Raw genomic sequence first — 16579 nt, forward strand, 5'->3', positions numbered from 1 at the left:
GCAATCTGTCACCTTAGCTGAAAATTATGTACCAACACATCAAAATAATAAGCAAGTAAATTGTTACCTCCTCAAAGCTCTTGCCCAAGGCTTTTGCTCTTTCTTCTCTTTCCCGCCTTAACTGTCTACAAAGCCTTTGCTCAATGTGGTCACTCAGACACGTTGTTGGTAAATCCTTTGCCTGCAGAATCATATTCTGTGGTAATGGTTTCCAGACACCCCTTTCTATCTGCTCTATATAACAGCTTGGACATGTGTACTCTGGAATGCCCTCTTCAATCTTCTTGCCATTGAATAGTGCACATATACAATGTTGCCACTCCTTACAATTGTCACATTGCACCCACTACAAAGTAAAATGTGGCAAGGTTCAGAAAGAATTTGCAACAAGTTATAACATTAACAATATTGTAGAATTATAACATTAACAATATCCTAGAATCTAAAGTACTAATTGCTCACCACTTCTTCCTTTGCAATTTCTTCGTTCTTTTTCTTCAGAAGCTTCGACTTGGCAAATGCATTCCCATCTATCTTGACCACATCACTTCGAATCTTATGATAGCAAACAGTGCAGATGCAATGCCTTGCATCAACACCTGCCACAAAGTGATATGATGCTTTGGGCTTGATACGGGATGGACATAATGAGCAATAAATAGGTGGCAGACGAAAGGTAAGTTTCCCTACATTACATAATGTACATATTTTCTCACCATTCTTGTTTTCAGCCTGTTCTTTGTTCTGTCACACAAAACATGAAGCCAGCTTATCAACAAACAAGTCCCTGAAAAAACTGTAAGAAACTTAAAAACAAAATAATCAAAGGATAAACTAAACTTTATTTTGCATGAATTTTTGTCAAGAAATTGATTTATCCTAAATATTTAATTCGCAACAACTGTTATTCTATAATAATTAACTAAAGTGTCTCTAGTTTTGCAAGTGCCGCTTATTATAATTTTAAAAATATTAGCTATTACAACCATGTACACATCATAAAAAACAAGCACGGAAAGAAGATTTAGATCAGAATGAGATCTATGGCTGAAGGATGTGTCTCATGGTAAAGTGAGGCCCAGGAAACTTGACCCTTAAATGTGTAAGAGGACGAGATCTCCACCTCCAAACCTCTGAACAAGAAATGAAGGTGAGAGATCTCAAGAGCATTGAAGACCATCAACTTGGTTTTTGTCTGATTAACATTTCATGTGAATCTTCCACATGTTCTTCCATTGAATCTAATATACTCATATCTGCTAGACTGAGTAATCTTTCTATATTGTTAACACTTTATTATATTTCTCTAGTCTAGGTGCTAAATAGGGTTGTAGTTCCAAGAATTTAGTCATCCTTTTATTTTCTTTATATCTTTAGATTGGTCACATTTACCTGAGTAGTATTCCAACATTGAACTTGATACTGGATTAAATTGTTCAATTATTGACTCTATCTCCTTTTGTATTGCATATTTTCCATCTTTACTATAAATATCTCTAGTTTTGGTTGTGATTTCTTTAATAAATGTATCCATATGATTAATTATACTTGAATTTAGATTATATGAAACATCTAGAACTAAATCTCCAAGGATATCTCTAGTGGCCTCCATTATCCTAGCTTTCTTCTTCTTGGCCTTCAACCAATCCCTCGTTTCCTTTATCTTTATCTTTTCAGAATATTCACATAGCTCCTTAGGTTTCAACTTTGTAATGTCAACATTCTCAAGTGTTTCATCTTCTTTATTTTCTTATATTTTATTTATGACAACTTTTAAATAGATCTTCTCCTTTTCCTTTCACATATACTACTAAAAATTAGTTTCCACTTCCTTTTCACAAAACCTTCTACAATATATATAGTTTTTCAGTGATCGACTGAATTATTTGAGCTTTATATGATCAATTTACTTATAGGGTATGTGTTCTATAATAATTGTGTCATCGCCATTTTTTCCCCTTACCCAATTTGTTCTTGTTTGCGTATATTTTCCTTGAATTGTCTCATGAATTTTGATGGTATACAAGACTGGGGTAGGATATGTTTCTCTTACCAAAAGAGTATACCAAGGAATTGAATCAATATGCTCACTAGTTCAAACTTTATGGTTGAAATGAGGTTGGGACTAGCCTAAACCCGACCAACTAGAGGTAATGAATAAGATGATTTGATCCTAGGATGAATGCTTTGAAATATACACAACCTTGCTCATTTGAATTGAGAAACACTGCAAATTTTGGCATTAGGAGAGAAAAGGATGCCAAATCCTATTGTGATGTGGAGCCTAATTAGACTCGGAGCTTTATTCGGTGTGGTTTCCCCCTAGATTATTTCTATGGGGATTTGGGGCAGTGCCCCCAAGATGGGGTCCCGAGTTAGGGTTAGGGATTTCATAATGTAAGATGATATTGTAGCTTCTTGTCCTGATTTTATAAGCAGCAATAGCTTAGGTTTAGAATTTAGGGGTATAAAATGGCTTAGGGTTAGAATTTAACATGGTTCACCCAATCCTTGGGCTGTCCATCAATAGCAAGTCCGATATTATGCAAGACTTTCCACCTATTGTTGTAATCCCTCGAGGAGGAAGCTAAAAGAATGACATAATCTGCGAAAGGCAGAATGGGGATCATAACCTAATGAAGAAGACAACTATCCCTGAGTAGAAAGTGGTCTTGAAGATACCTCTCAAGCTCATCAATGTATTTACCAAAGAGGAGAGGCACATGGGGCATCCATGCGTAATAAAGTTTGAAAAACTAGAAAGGGTTCATTGGGGCGCAAAGACTTCCAGAAGTAGATGATTTCTATTCTATAACTTATTTTTAGTTTTAATCTATTCTATAAGAAAAACCTCTAGCATTGGAGCACAAAGACTTCCACAAGTAGGGAAATTTTAACTAATTTTCATGAATTTGAGATGGTAATACAAGCTACAGTCAAAGCTTCTAGTTTATGTATCACCACAATCGCTCCTAGTCAAAGCTTTGGCTCTGATTGTTTCATAACTCACTATGCTCTATTATTTAAACATACAATAAAACATGAATCAAAGACAATAAACACAAATTATAGTCGAAGCTTCCAACTTGTATTATCACAATTGCTTCTAGTCAAAGCTTCGAATACAATTGCTTCCTTTTATTCACCACCTTTCTTCCAAATTGGTGCTACTCAATCAAAGTTATGCTTGCACAAGTTTGGCTAAGCTTTCTTGCACACACTAAAAACTGATTTTTACAATGAGAAGCACTCCTTTATATAGGAAAAAGGAGTGAGAGAAAGGAGAAAGTGAGAGCAACACAACCACTTTGACCCAGTAAATCTAGGTGAGAAGATTATTTGATTACATGTCATGAGGATAAGCAATCAAATTACATGCAATTCATCTTCTACAACTATAAAGATGATGAAAAAGTTGGAACTACTGAATCAATCTTGTAAAGTGTCATACAAATGTGGATGATCACCGGATTTGAAGTCCCTATATTCCACGCTATTACACTCTCTTTGATGAATTGTTATTTATTATTTGAAAAGTCGATGTAATCACGCTTTTCCTCATTCCATAGTTATGAATTCTTCTTTGTCAAATTCGTCCATTTTGGAGTTTCTGACACTTTGAAAAACCTTCTCAATGATGTATGGATGTAAACCTGAAACAACTTTCCCGTCAACATCTTCAAATGATTCCTCTCTTCTTTTTTTAAAGTGCTTTGGCGCACTCCCACACAAACTCAGGTTCTAGGCCATACATTTGGAATGTAGAGACCAAATGAATTATTACTTCCTTGGATTCAAAGCACGTCTTCTTGACGGGGTACGTCTATTCTTTGAAGAAATTCTGACATATCTTGAAGGGTGCGTCAACATGAAGATGAAAACATCTTCTAATGAGATTGGATCCATGGAACTTTTAAGATTTGAGTTACAATGATGGATCCATGAGGGATGAGCATTCAAAGTATAGATTAGATACTTATTGAACACTTTCGAAGGCTGAAAATGTTTAGGACAACTTTTTTTTGGGGGAAAAATGGCCAAAATAAGGTTCAAGATGGTGGATTACATATGGGCAAAATGAAGCTTTTGCTTTGGGTGGCCAAGAATGCAAGTTGGATGCATATGGAGATGTGCAAAATGACAACTTTGGCATATAGCTCAACAATCAATTAGAAAATGTCTAATTGATTGTTGAGCTATATGTCAAAGTTGTCATTTTGCACATCTTAAGTGTGATTTTGCATATTGTTGCACTATATAGTGTAAACTATATGCATGTGACAATGAAAGGAAGGTTTAACTTAAAAAAGAAGCTGGTCAAGGATTCGTAAAGCTTAGAGGTATGGGAAATCTATAAAATTTGATCAAGAGCAAGAGGAGGGTAGCATGGTGGGAGAAGAGGATACACCAGAAGAGCTTAGGAAAATGGTGGACGGAGGAAAGGAGGCGCTTCTTAAATCGTAGGAGCTAGAAGTGAGAATGTTGAAGGGAAGTGTAAGAAGGGTGATGGGACATGAAGGATGAATCTAGGTCCCCACGAGAGGCTTATAGTTCTCATCGTATCATTTGTATATAGTTAGTGTATTCTTAGGCCTAGGAGGGGGGAGCTGAGGGATGGAGGCATGAGGGAAGGAAGATAAGGTAGCCTCCCAAATAGAAGTGTACAAAGAACATAACATGGTGGTGATACATCCCAAAGTGGAGAAGAGGGGATAGTGGGCAGGGGAAGATGGGAAGCTTCCTGAGATGATGGGAAAACATGTTGGGATAACCATCATCAAAGAAAAGAGTGATGTGGGGATGGGGACCGAGGGCACCAAGGGGGGGAAAAGAAGGGGACAGGGGGATAGGAGGGTGAAAGGCATGGAGAGACAAAGAAAAGCATGGTCAATCAGGAAGGAGGGGGAAATGGACAAGTGACTAATGAAAGGGATGAAGGACTGTCAGGAAAAAGCATAATCCACCACAGTAGCACCACCACCATGAGGTTTGCACATGAATAATTGTGATTCTAGTAAGCAAGATAACCCATTAAGAACCACTGAATAAAAGGACTCACTCAAATGTTAAAGATGTTTTCCATAATTGGTCAATGGACCATCTACATTCTTGGAAGACTTGTAATGCCCCGTGTGGACTAGATCCAAGACCTCAATACATAAAGATTCAACTGCCCTCATGTGAAGGGGATTTTTTGTTGTTTGAATCCTAGCATTAATGTTCCAAAGAAAGAGAACTTCCCCAACCATATAAAATTGGATGATGTTGTCATTGAAGCCAAAAAAAAAGGTCCCCATCACAACCACTATGGATACTAAAGGGTAGGGGAAGCCAAAGGAAAGTAACAAAACCCCCAAAAAGAAAATGACACTTGTAACATCCATGTGTAAACATGTCAAATAAAGTTTGGCAAGAAGTCACTTAACCTAAAACTAAACCCAATGGAGTCCCTAGGTTAATCCCACTTGTAAGAGTTGTTATGAGAAGTCCCCATCAAGTAACTTCTTAGTGACTTTAGAGGGCTAAAAAGTGGTCCTAAGGTGTCATTTTAGTGGAATTTAAGTACCCATATGTTAGTACTATGAGTTAGGAGCCTAATTTTCACCATTTGAGGGTCCAGATAACTTTAGGGACCCTCCAAATAAGTCATTTCCACATATGTATGGACAATTTTTTCCCCAATACATAAGTTCACACACAAGGAGAGGGCGAGATCTACATTTGTCTTGGGCACAATCTCAAGAGGGCTCTAATTTTCGCCATCTATAAGGAGTTTGAGCCCAACCACAAGGTAATTCCACCGACGGTTATAGGGCTTTTTGAAGTAATTAAACCAATGGGGGTCAAATTAGTGTAATGTTTGGAGGGGGTTTTGAAAAGTGGCAGGGGAAGCAAAATAAATTAAATCAATATCATTATATTAAAAGTGCTAATACTAAATAAAAGTCAACATTTCCATTTAGAGAAGAGAGTTTTATTTGGATTGGGATTATTTCATTTTTTAAGGGGGTCAACTTTATAGCAATACATTATAGGTAGACTGTAGTATTGAGGATGTGAACAAATTAAATTGTTCTTTTCTAGTGCAATTTTTATCAAGGGGTATTTTGTTATAAATAATTTTTTTTTAATTCACATTCATCATTTTATAAGTTTAATGTAATTATTTATTTTATCTTGCAAGTTGATTATCAAAAGAAACAACTCGAGGACAAGGGGAAGTTAATATAACTTTAAGGATATATGATGAAGGAACTTAAGAAAAAGATGGAAGCGAAATTTCAAGGTACAAAGGTTTGATACTTCAACAATACATGTAAAAACATGTGTAGTTCACATTCACCAATTTGCAAGTCTAATACAATTATTTCTTTTATCTTGCTAACGATTACGAAAAGAAGCGACCTGAGGGCAAGGAAAAGTTATTATAACTTTAAGGATACATGATGAACTCAAGAAAAAGATGGAAGCAAAATTACAAGGTATAAAGGCTTGAGACTTCAAGAATACATGTAAAAACATGTGTACGACATTGAGGACAACATGAGAATGATCAAACAAATGCATCGAGGGATGTTCAAGGTGAAATTATCATTATATGCAAGGATGATTTCAATCCCACGCATAAACAACTTGAAAACCATTCATCGAACTAGCAAGAGAATTTAAAGTTGGAAATGCAAATAAGGGAGTCAAGGTGCAAATCCAAAATCATGTTCAAGACATCAAAATGAAATTCAAAGTGCAAGTTGTGTTAAGAAGATGAACAAGTTAATAAGTGGGCAAGAGCATCACAACTCAAATTTCCTTCAGAAGTCCAAGTTTAGTTAAAAGGCCCAACAACATGAAGTATCTACATCACTTCAATAAGTGCAAGACTAAGGTCAAGACATCAAGATTTTGAGTACAGGCATGGGCCAAAGTCATGTCAATGAGAGGTCTCAAGGTGAAAAACTTCAAAGGATAGAGAAGACTACTTGAAGATAAAGAAATTTGGGAATGAGTCATCACCATCAATCTAAGGCTGGAAAATGTTCAGTATCAAGGAATATTAATGAAGTGTACAAGATAAGCATGCAAAGGTGGCGCCTATTCATCTTCAACCAAGTTAATAATTCTAGTTCCATATATCCAAGGTCAACCAATCAAATCATGCCAAGTATACATGTAGAGTCCACCCAATGATTTTACCTAGCCAATTTTTCCACTGGTCCACAAAAGCAATATAACTTACGTATTGGCCGATAAGATGGTGCTTTTATATAATTGGTTAACATTTAATGATTGTACTAGTAGTTATCCAAGGGTTGTGTTGGCATAATCGTGTCCCTTGATCTTAAATCAATCTTGGTAATTCATTATAGTTGAAGCTACTATAAAAGGAAAAGCCTTATCATTTGTAAAGAGATACTTGGAGAGATTGTTGCAACAATACTTGCTAGAAGTGTTCAATATTAATTGTTGGTTTTCATGGTGGATTTCTTGTACCACTTAATTAGGATTTCATTTTATGTTGAATAGGAGTAGAAGTAGTTGAATAGAAGAGATCATTAATTGATGAATTATGATGATTCTAGTATCCATACCTTCTTATATCTATTGATTGCAAGTATCAATGTAAGGTTAGTATGGGGATAATTGCAAGTATCTAACTTCAATAGGAAATGTTCATTTGGGTTGCACCATAATTGGGTATCTGAGACAATGTTCCCAATATGAAAATCCTCCCCACATCCTTAGAAGCAAGAACCTCCTTTGAGCAGTTGATTTTAGGTTGAAAAGCACACAATTACACTGAGAGGGGGGGTGAATCAGTATAATAACAAATTTGCCAATTTAAAACTTTTATCCAAACAATTAACTTCAAATGTTGAAATGAACAATCATGCACATGAACACAATAACACAAGATTTACGAAGAAACCAAATGCGGGAGAAAACCACAACAATAAAAGCTTTTATATAAACTGTGTTCTTTTACAATGTATTGTAAGCTGTTTACTAGAGGCTACAACCTCTATGTTTATAAGCACTGACTCACTAGCATCTCCAACTTCCATAGTTCGCAAGCTCCAACCTACTAGAAGCACCAACCCCCATAGTTGTCTTTGTGAGCACCAACCCATTGCGCACAAACTTCTTTTCCACTTTTGTGATGTTGCTTACTCAACTGATGATGGACCTTATTTTTCACTTCAAATCCGAATGCCTTCCCTTATTTATAATTCTTCATTCTATATCATGTTTTCAATTAAATATATATTTTACTTTTTACTCGACGCACATATCATTGACTTAGCCAAGATATATCTTTTTAATACTTCTTTTTCACTTTACACCTCTCTTATATTTTTCTCATTTTCTTCTCTACAAACATATATATATAGATGTCAAATTTAGAACATAAGAATATATTTCTTTATAATACTCTTTTAAAACTTTCGAACCTTTTTATTCATATCTCTATCCTTCTATTTTCACATGCTGCACTCACTCCTTACTATATCCGTTTTAGATTTCTTCTATTTCTTTCTTACTCTTACTTCTTCATAATCCACTACTTGCTCTCTTTTTCTTTTCACAATTATTTCTATATTTATACCCTCTTTATTCTAAAAAATGTAACTTTTCAATTGAAGAGTCATATTACTTTTCAAAAGTTAAATTATACTTTCTTTATTAAGTAATTGTTGAGACAAAAGTCTGCACCCTTGCTTGAGGTATGACCCTCAAGCGACCTTGTGTAACATGGAAACAACCTCTAAGTGTGGGACTTGTGCTCTGAGGCTAAATCTTTGGAGAAAGCCGACTTCCTTACAATCAAGGTGCACCTACACTACCACTTGAGAGTAAAAGAGAGAAGGAGAACAAAAATTAAAATGTTGAAAGGGAAAGGGGGGTGATGCACCGAGATTGAACTATGGTTACAACTCTACCTATAACTGCACAAAACATCAATGAAAACCCAAAATACACTAAACTTGATTCTATTCTATTTCCCAAGGAACCACATTTAGGTTTGGAGCTGATTGAAGTACTAAAAGGGAAGATATTTTACTATCCAGTAGCTGCTAGCAAACTTAACACAACATATGAATCAAGAAAAGCAGAAAAGAAACATTCACCACAAGGCACATACATGCACTACACAGTAGAATGGCAAGAGAAGGTAAGGAAGAAGGATGTTTTATTAATGGAAGGCAAAAATTGCAAAGCATAACACTGCTACAAAATACAAATAAAAGAGAACCCCTAAGAAATTTTACAACTTGCCTTTATAGAATTCAGGCATAACTCCGCTCAAACCCCAACCAAGTGGAGTTGAGTTGTAGAGGAGAGCGATAACTGAGAATCAGGAAGAAATATGATTGTGGAGTGAAATTGTCTATGGAAGTGACAAGAAGAGCCAAGAACAATGCATCCAGCCACAGGAGATCAAATCACCAAAAATTTGATCATTTCATGCATTAAAGAGGCATGGAGGGCATTGGCGTTGTTCAAACAAGGCACAAGAAGTTGCTCGGCATTGAAGAACATGCCCTATTAACGTGTCATGGCTGCAAGAAGTTGATGAGCCCGCAAAATGCAAGGTTGACCACGAGGGGAAACTGAATTTTCCTGAAATTGAATGTTGGTCATCGATGAAGATCTTCCCCTTGAGAAGGATGACAAAGATGCCGCAAGAATCTCTTCCAATGATAAATTAAGTCGCTGTCGTCAATCAAGATCTTCTCTCGAGATGGATGGCCGAGATGCGAGAGAATATCCCTTAATGAGAGATTAAAACGTAGTCATCAATTATAATGAGCTTTATTTCCAGCGGACGGCCGAGATGCAGCGAGGAGACTCTAAGATGAGCCAAATCCAATGACCATCATGCAATCCCAAGCATCGGAGCCTCGTAGAGACTCCACAACATGAAGAAACGCCAGAATGGCGACACTTGGTAGCATCCCACACCATCTCACAAAAACACGTAGGTCATTGATGTGCTTCGTTGTTTGATAGATTGGATGGCGATCTTTTAATCTTTCGTAGAATCTCTGTCGTCAATCTGTGCATGTGCTTTAGGGAAGATGGGCAAATAGCTTGCGAAAACAAGAGAGTTATTGATCTCATCTGCATGGGTCAACCCAACCAAAAATAAACCGAGCTAACTCGGTCAAAAGAACAAACTGCGGCTCAGTAAAAGAACAAATCGAGTCAACTCGGTCAAAGAAAGGACCAAGCTAACATGAAATGTTAGTCACCAACTTAGTGCAATGACCCACTGCAAAGAAAACAGCCCATTGAAGGTTTCTTTGATCGGATATCAATGATAGGCTAAATGGAGGGCAAAAATGGCCAACATTCTAGGTGATTCGGAGGGGATGCTTGCCTACTAAGCATAGATCAGTGGCCTTAAACAATCCATTGGGCATAGAGTCACCAAAGAGAATGACACATCCCACCTGCAACTTTACAAAAATCAGCCTCTACACCCTAAAAACTACAAAAATTGCTATATCCAAGAGAAAATAGATGTGCTCGTGCACATCGGCAGCCAAATGAATCAGCAAGTATGACAAGCATACTGTTGTACTTTAAAACACCTTCCAAATGCTAAGAAAAATGAACCTCTTTAGCACTGGGACATTGTCTTCTTGAGCAAGACATGCTTGTTTCTTGTTATCTTCACCCTCATGCTCTAGAATGAGCATGACCGGGGGCAACTTGCATTGCTGCAGAGCTAGATGCCTGATTGGGCATCCTCTTGATGGCACTTGGTCTAAGAAATCATCCTGGACCACACTGATGTGCTCTACAATGGTAGTATCTTGCTAGTTTGGAAGTGGCTCCATCTCCTTTTGTGAAGAAATAATCTCCACATCTTCTTCATGTTGCTCACGAACCACTTCCTTGGGAGCTATTGGTATGGTGTGGCTCTCCACTTGTTGTTGTTGCAACTCATGATCATCTAATGAAGAGGTAGATTGCTTGATATCCATTGATAAGCAAAACATCTCCAGCTTATCCCAAAAGATCTCCTCATCAAAATCCTCTTGCTCTGCTACAATAAAATGCATAGGTTGAGAGGCAACCTGATGCACATCAACATGTTCTTCCTCAAGGACAGAGCTATCCTTGAGGCTCTCTTTCCATCCTCCATATCATGGAAGACTGTCTACTATAACAATTGATTTTCTCCTTGCAGCAACTTGCATAGCAAGTCTCTCCTCAATATGTCTTTGTTTCTCCCTCTCTTCCTCTTGTTGTTGGAGATAGGCCTGGTATGCCATCTCCTCCTGTTGTCTCTCTATTTCTTGCCACCTTGCAACCTCATCAAGCTGCTTATCACAAGCCAGCAATTGCTCATTTTGCTCATGAAACCATGAGTCCATTCTCCTACCCCTTTCAATTGTTTTCAGTTGGAGGCCCAACAATTCCTCTCCCATCTTAGTCATCATAGCTTCAATGGTCTTGATTTCGTCATTTGGAGGTCTTAAGTCTAATGGAGGAGAGGTGGGAGGGTAGTAATAATTCTAAACAGATTGGCTATAACCAACTTGAGGCTGAGATTGAAATTGGCAATATGAGGGTTGAGGAATAAAATTTTTGTGATATGGGGAGGATAGTATCTATTTCTATGAAATAGATCCATGGTTAGAGCTTCATAAAAGCTGCAATTTCATAGAAAATTTTGAAAATCACAAAAGATCAAAGATGATCCTTACATACCAGTACTCTTTCATCTTGAAACTAGTAGATTTGCACTAGAGTCACCATGTTGTTTGATTGAATGCCTCCAAAGGCTGATGGCACTAAGAAAAAACACCAAATTTCTCAATGCATAGATTTCAACCAGCTGACCAGCGAACTTATGAAGTTGATTCTGTGTCCCATTGGGCATGCCAAAAACTATTGACACAAAAGTTTGCACCCTTGCTTGAGCTATGACCCTCAAGCGACCTTGTGTAACATGGAAACAACCTCTAAGTCTGGAACTTGCACTTTGAGGCTAAATCTCCAAAGAAGGTCAACTTCCTTATAATTAGGGTGTACCTACACTACCACTTGAGAGGAAAAGGGAGAAGGAGATCAAAATTAAAATGCTAAAAGGGAAAGTGGGGTGATGCACCGAGATTGAACTATGTTTACAACTCTTGAACTATGTTTACAACTCTGCATATAGCTGCACAAAACATCAATGAAAACCCAAAATACACTAAACTTGACTCTAGTCTATTTCCCAAGGAACCACATGTAGGTTTGGAACTGATTAAAGTGCTAAAGGGAAGATATTTTACTATCTAGCAACTGCTAGCAGATTTAACACAAAATATGAATCAAAAAAAGCACAAAAGAAACATTCACCACAAGGCACATACATGCACTAGACAACAGAATGGCAAGAGAAGGTAAGGAAGAGGAATTTTTTATTAATGGAAGGCAAAAATTGCAGAGCATAACGCTGCTACAAAATAAAAACAGAAGAGAACCCCTGAGAAATATTTACAACTTGCCTTTATAGAGTTCAAGCATAACTCTGATGTTTACATTGAGTTCAAACCCCAACCAGGTGGAGTTGAGTTTCAGAGGAGAGCAATAACTGAGAATCAAAAAAAAATTGGATCCTGGAGTGCAACTCTCCATAGAAGTGACAAGAAGAGCCAAGAAGGATGCATCCAGCCATGGGTATCTGATCATTTCATGCATTAAAGAGGCATGGAGTGCATTGGCATCATGCAAACAAGGCCCAAGAAGTTGTTCGGCATTAAAGAACAGGCCCTGTTAGCGTGTTATGGCCACAAGAAGTTGATCCGCCCGCAAAATGCAAGGTTGACCACAAGGGGAATCTAGTTTTCCCGAAATTGAATGTTGGCCATCGATGAAGATCTTCCCCTTGAGAAGGATGGTCAAGATACCACGGGAATCTCCCCCAATGACAGATTAAGTCACCACCGTCGATCAAGATCTTCCCCTCGAGATGGATAGTCGAGATGCGAGAGAATCTCCTCTAACAAGAGATTAAAATGCTATTGTTGATCAAGATGAGCTTTATTTCCAACGGACGGCCGAGATGCAGCAAGGAGACTACAAGATGAACCAGATCCAATGGTCGTCATGCAATCCTGGGCTTCGAAGACTTCACAGTATGAAGAAACATCGGAATGGCAACACTTGGCAGCATCTCGCACTTTTGTGAGAGAAGAAGACAATCTCACAAAAACACACGGGTCATTGATGTGCTTTGTTGTTTGATAGATCTAACAGCAATCTTTTAATCTTTCATTGAATCTCTGTTGTTGATCTGCGCATGTGCATATTGGGTTAACTTAAACGCCGAAGATGGGACCCTCTGCCGCATGGCACAATTCCGAGTTTTGGAGCTTTGAGGAAGCACTACAGCATGAGGAAGCGTCGGAATGGCGACCCGTGGCAGCATCTCAAGCTTTCAAGCAGATGGGCAGATAGCTTGCGAAAACACGAGAGTTGTTGATCTCGTCTGCATGGGTCAACCCAACCAAGAATAAATTGAGCTAACTCGGTCAAAACAACAAACTGAGTCAATTTGGTCAAAGACGGGACCAAGCTAACATGAAATGTTAGCTACCAACTTAGTGTGATGACCCACTACAAAGAAAACAGCCCATTGAAGATTTCTCTAATCAGATATTAGTGACGAGCTAAATGGGGGGCAAAAATGGCCAACAGTAATCACACCTTTTTAAATTATATTCTCTTCTTTTATTGTAATTGCAGTCTTTTCTTCTAATGCGTTCAAATAATGGTTTTGAGAGACTTAATTATTTTATTTTATTTTATTTTCTTCATCATCACATAGCGATACCCATCAGATGTATAAGAAATTATTATCACTACCGCCATCATTCTCTTGCAAACTTCATGGCATGCTATCACTGTTGTATTCCTCTGTATTTCAACTCATATGCTGATTCTTATTTTATGTATTTTCATAAACCCCGATGGCTCTCATCACATATGGGTGCATGGTGTTAGATCTCTGACTTGGACAACCTGAATCATTCATTTGTTTTAATCGCTCATTTTAATATGATGAGTCTTTGAAAACATATCATCCCGACTGGATGTGTTTGCTGCCATGAAGATACTCTGTCCAGTATGACTCTGTAGAACGTTGCCATATTGTCGCTTGGTTTATTAAAGGTAGTCACTCTGAGTATATAACTTAGTTTGACTCATTCCATCGCTGCTTTTCCATCCTTCAATGTCTGGAAAACTATATTTTTCTTTTCATAATCATATTCGCATTGAACTTTATAACTGTAGATTGATATATATGTCTTCCAACCTTATCGGGTTCTCTTAAATAATATTATTCCCTAACTTGTGCACTTCATATCTGATGAGGAACTGTTCATTGCTGTGGATATAAACTCCATTCAAATCCTTTTGTTCAATCTTTGCATTGAATATGATCTCGATACGAGCCCTTGTTGCATTGAAGCTTTTGTCGCATTTCTAGAAATAGACATCATCACGTCTGGATTGAAGATAACTTGTTGCGTATATTTTCTCCACCATTTGTTCAATTTAAAATTCATTTATAATGATTCAGGTTGGAGTTTCATAGATGAAATGCATAATTGCTGATGCATCCATGTGTATTTTCTCATCTTTTAACTCATATGCTTTCTTAGTTTTAAACCCCATGAACTTGCTATATCCATTGCACAAATTCCTTATGAACTTTGTTTTCATGTATTGCCACTTGGAGTATATTTTTCATTTGAATTCATCATTCATGGTTTGAAGCCTGACTTGCTTGTATTGGATGATCCTTCTCTTATCATAGCTGCTGATCACTTTTATTAATCACCATTCGCCATTTGCATGGCTTCTTACATGTTCTGATAAAGAGCTCGTACCTTGCAATTTACTATACAAATGTGTTGTTCTTTGTCAATGATATGGTCTTCTGGCTGTAGCTTAAACACCTCTCACATATGCTCTTAATATAATGAAAGATTGCCTTCAAGATCATAATCACTGTAGTGTCTCTGCATGTATATCACAGAGATGGTGACTGAAAAATTAATTGGTTTCCTTTGTCAGACTTATAAACTAATTGCTATATGTTAATAACTTATTTGTTATTCTTATTACTGTAACTTCTCGTTTTAATTAACAAATAAAGCTTCTCATGCTTCATCATTATTGCCATTTCATATTCTCATCTTGTTATCATTTCATTGTTCTTCTTTAATAATACTTTTATCTTCGTATACCTTTGACATTGATAATGTTCTCACTTGTAGTTTATCAAATTCTCGTGAAGCCTTTTGACATCAATGACAATACTTTCATCACGGGTTGCAATGACTAGTTAAGGTGTCACCTCAGCATCAATGATCTCTTACATTGTTAGAGTTCGATAAGAATTCCTAAACCCTTTATCTATTTTGCACTTTCTTTGATTAAAAGTAACTCAAAAGCCATCATTACTAAATCATTCACATTTGGAAAATTGATACCTAGCATATCACATCATTAAAACTGAGTTAAGTCTGCAATAAGAAGGAACATTGAGGTTGTCTTAGTTGATCACACAATTATATGCATTGTTTGGCATCTAAGATCCCTTATTCAAGAAAGGATTTGATTATTTGGTGTTTCATCCTGCATGTTGAAGTAGTCACAAATCTTGCATCAACATGTCGAACTCAAGGCAATCCATCAAAGAGTAGGTCATAGAGGTTTCGTATGTGTCACGTTGCAAGTGATAAGTAAGAGTGGTGGTTACATATCTGTTGTGTGTCTTGCACTATAAGTGATCTATCATAAGCGTGAATTACAAATCTCTTTTGTGTGCCATGATGATCTTTTGTGTTTATGTCACCCCAAGGAGATCCATAAGAAAGGTGATTCTCAAAAGAGACTGAGGATGTCTTCCAAAAGTGTAATGTGGGGTAGAAGACATCCCTGGGTGCACATTCGCCCAATTATGAGTTGGATAGAGCTGCATTAGGTCAAAAGATTGAGAACTAGGCTCAATCCTTGTAGAAGTGGCTTTTAAGAAGGTAAGAAATTAGAAGCATTTTATTTGTGGCAATTTATAAGTTTGAAATGCTTGTTAAGAGTGATCTGAACTGAGAAGAGACTTTGTGGGCCATGTTGATTGTTAAGATAATGGGTGTTGCACACATTGCATAATATTGTTATTTTATTATGTAATGTTGTACCTAGATGGACGTGCAACATGTAAAGATTCCCATGGAATATTCTTGATGAGTTGTATTGTAACATTGTGATAATATTTCATCTAATTAATTAATATTGGGAAAAAGAATTAAATGCCTAATATTAAATGTGGGGTCAGTGGGTTAGGTAGCACATGGTTTTAGCACATGGTTTATGTAATACCACTTGGTGGTTTTGTGGGACTTGCTACTATATAAGCAGCCACAAGGGTAGTTGTTGTAGAGAGAGAGAGAGAGAGAGTGACAAGGAGAAGACAAAAGGCAAGAGTCGAGCAGGACAAGGCTTGACAGGTTAGCCAAGAGAGCATTTGTGAAGGTTGAAAGCATGGCATGGGATGTGTGGATTCATGCTTGTT

General features: G+C 37.2%; 1 protein-coding gene across 1 annotated transcript in view; it reads right to left on the reverse strand.

The window, feature by feature from the left end:
* LOC149554833 (uncharacterized) overlaps positions 1-16579 on the reverse strand; it is an 87530-nt gene that overhangs the window by 53374 nt on the left and 17577 nt on the right. The window contains exons 3-4 of the mRNA XM_089828841.1: positions 463-744; positions 68-346 (exon numbers count right to left, since the gene is read on the reverse strand). Of these exons, the coding sequence (XP_089684967.1) occupies positions 68-346; positions 463-744 (561 nt within the window). The remainder of the gene's footprint in view (positions 1-67; positions 347-462; positions 745-16579) is intronic.

Source organism: Cupressus sempervirens, chromosome 5 (genome assembly GCF_028749045.1).
Source record: "Cupressus sempervirens isolate cs-2001-9-10 chromosome 5, ASM2874904v1, whole genome shotgun sequence".
In the NCBI taxonomy this organism is placed as follows: Eukaryota; Viridiplantae; Streptophyta; class Pinopsida; order Cupressales; family Cupressaceae; genus Cupressus; species Cupressus sempervirens.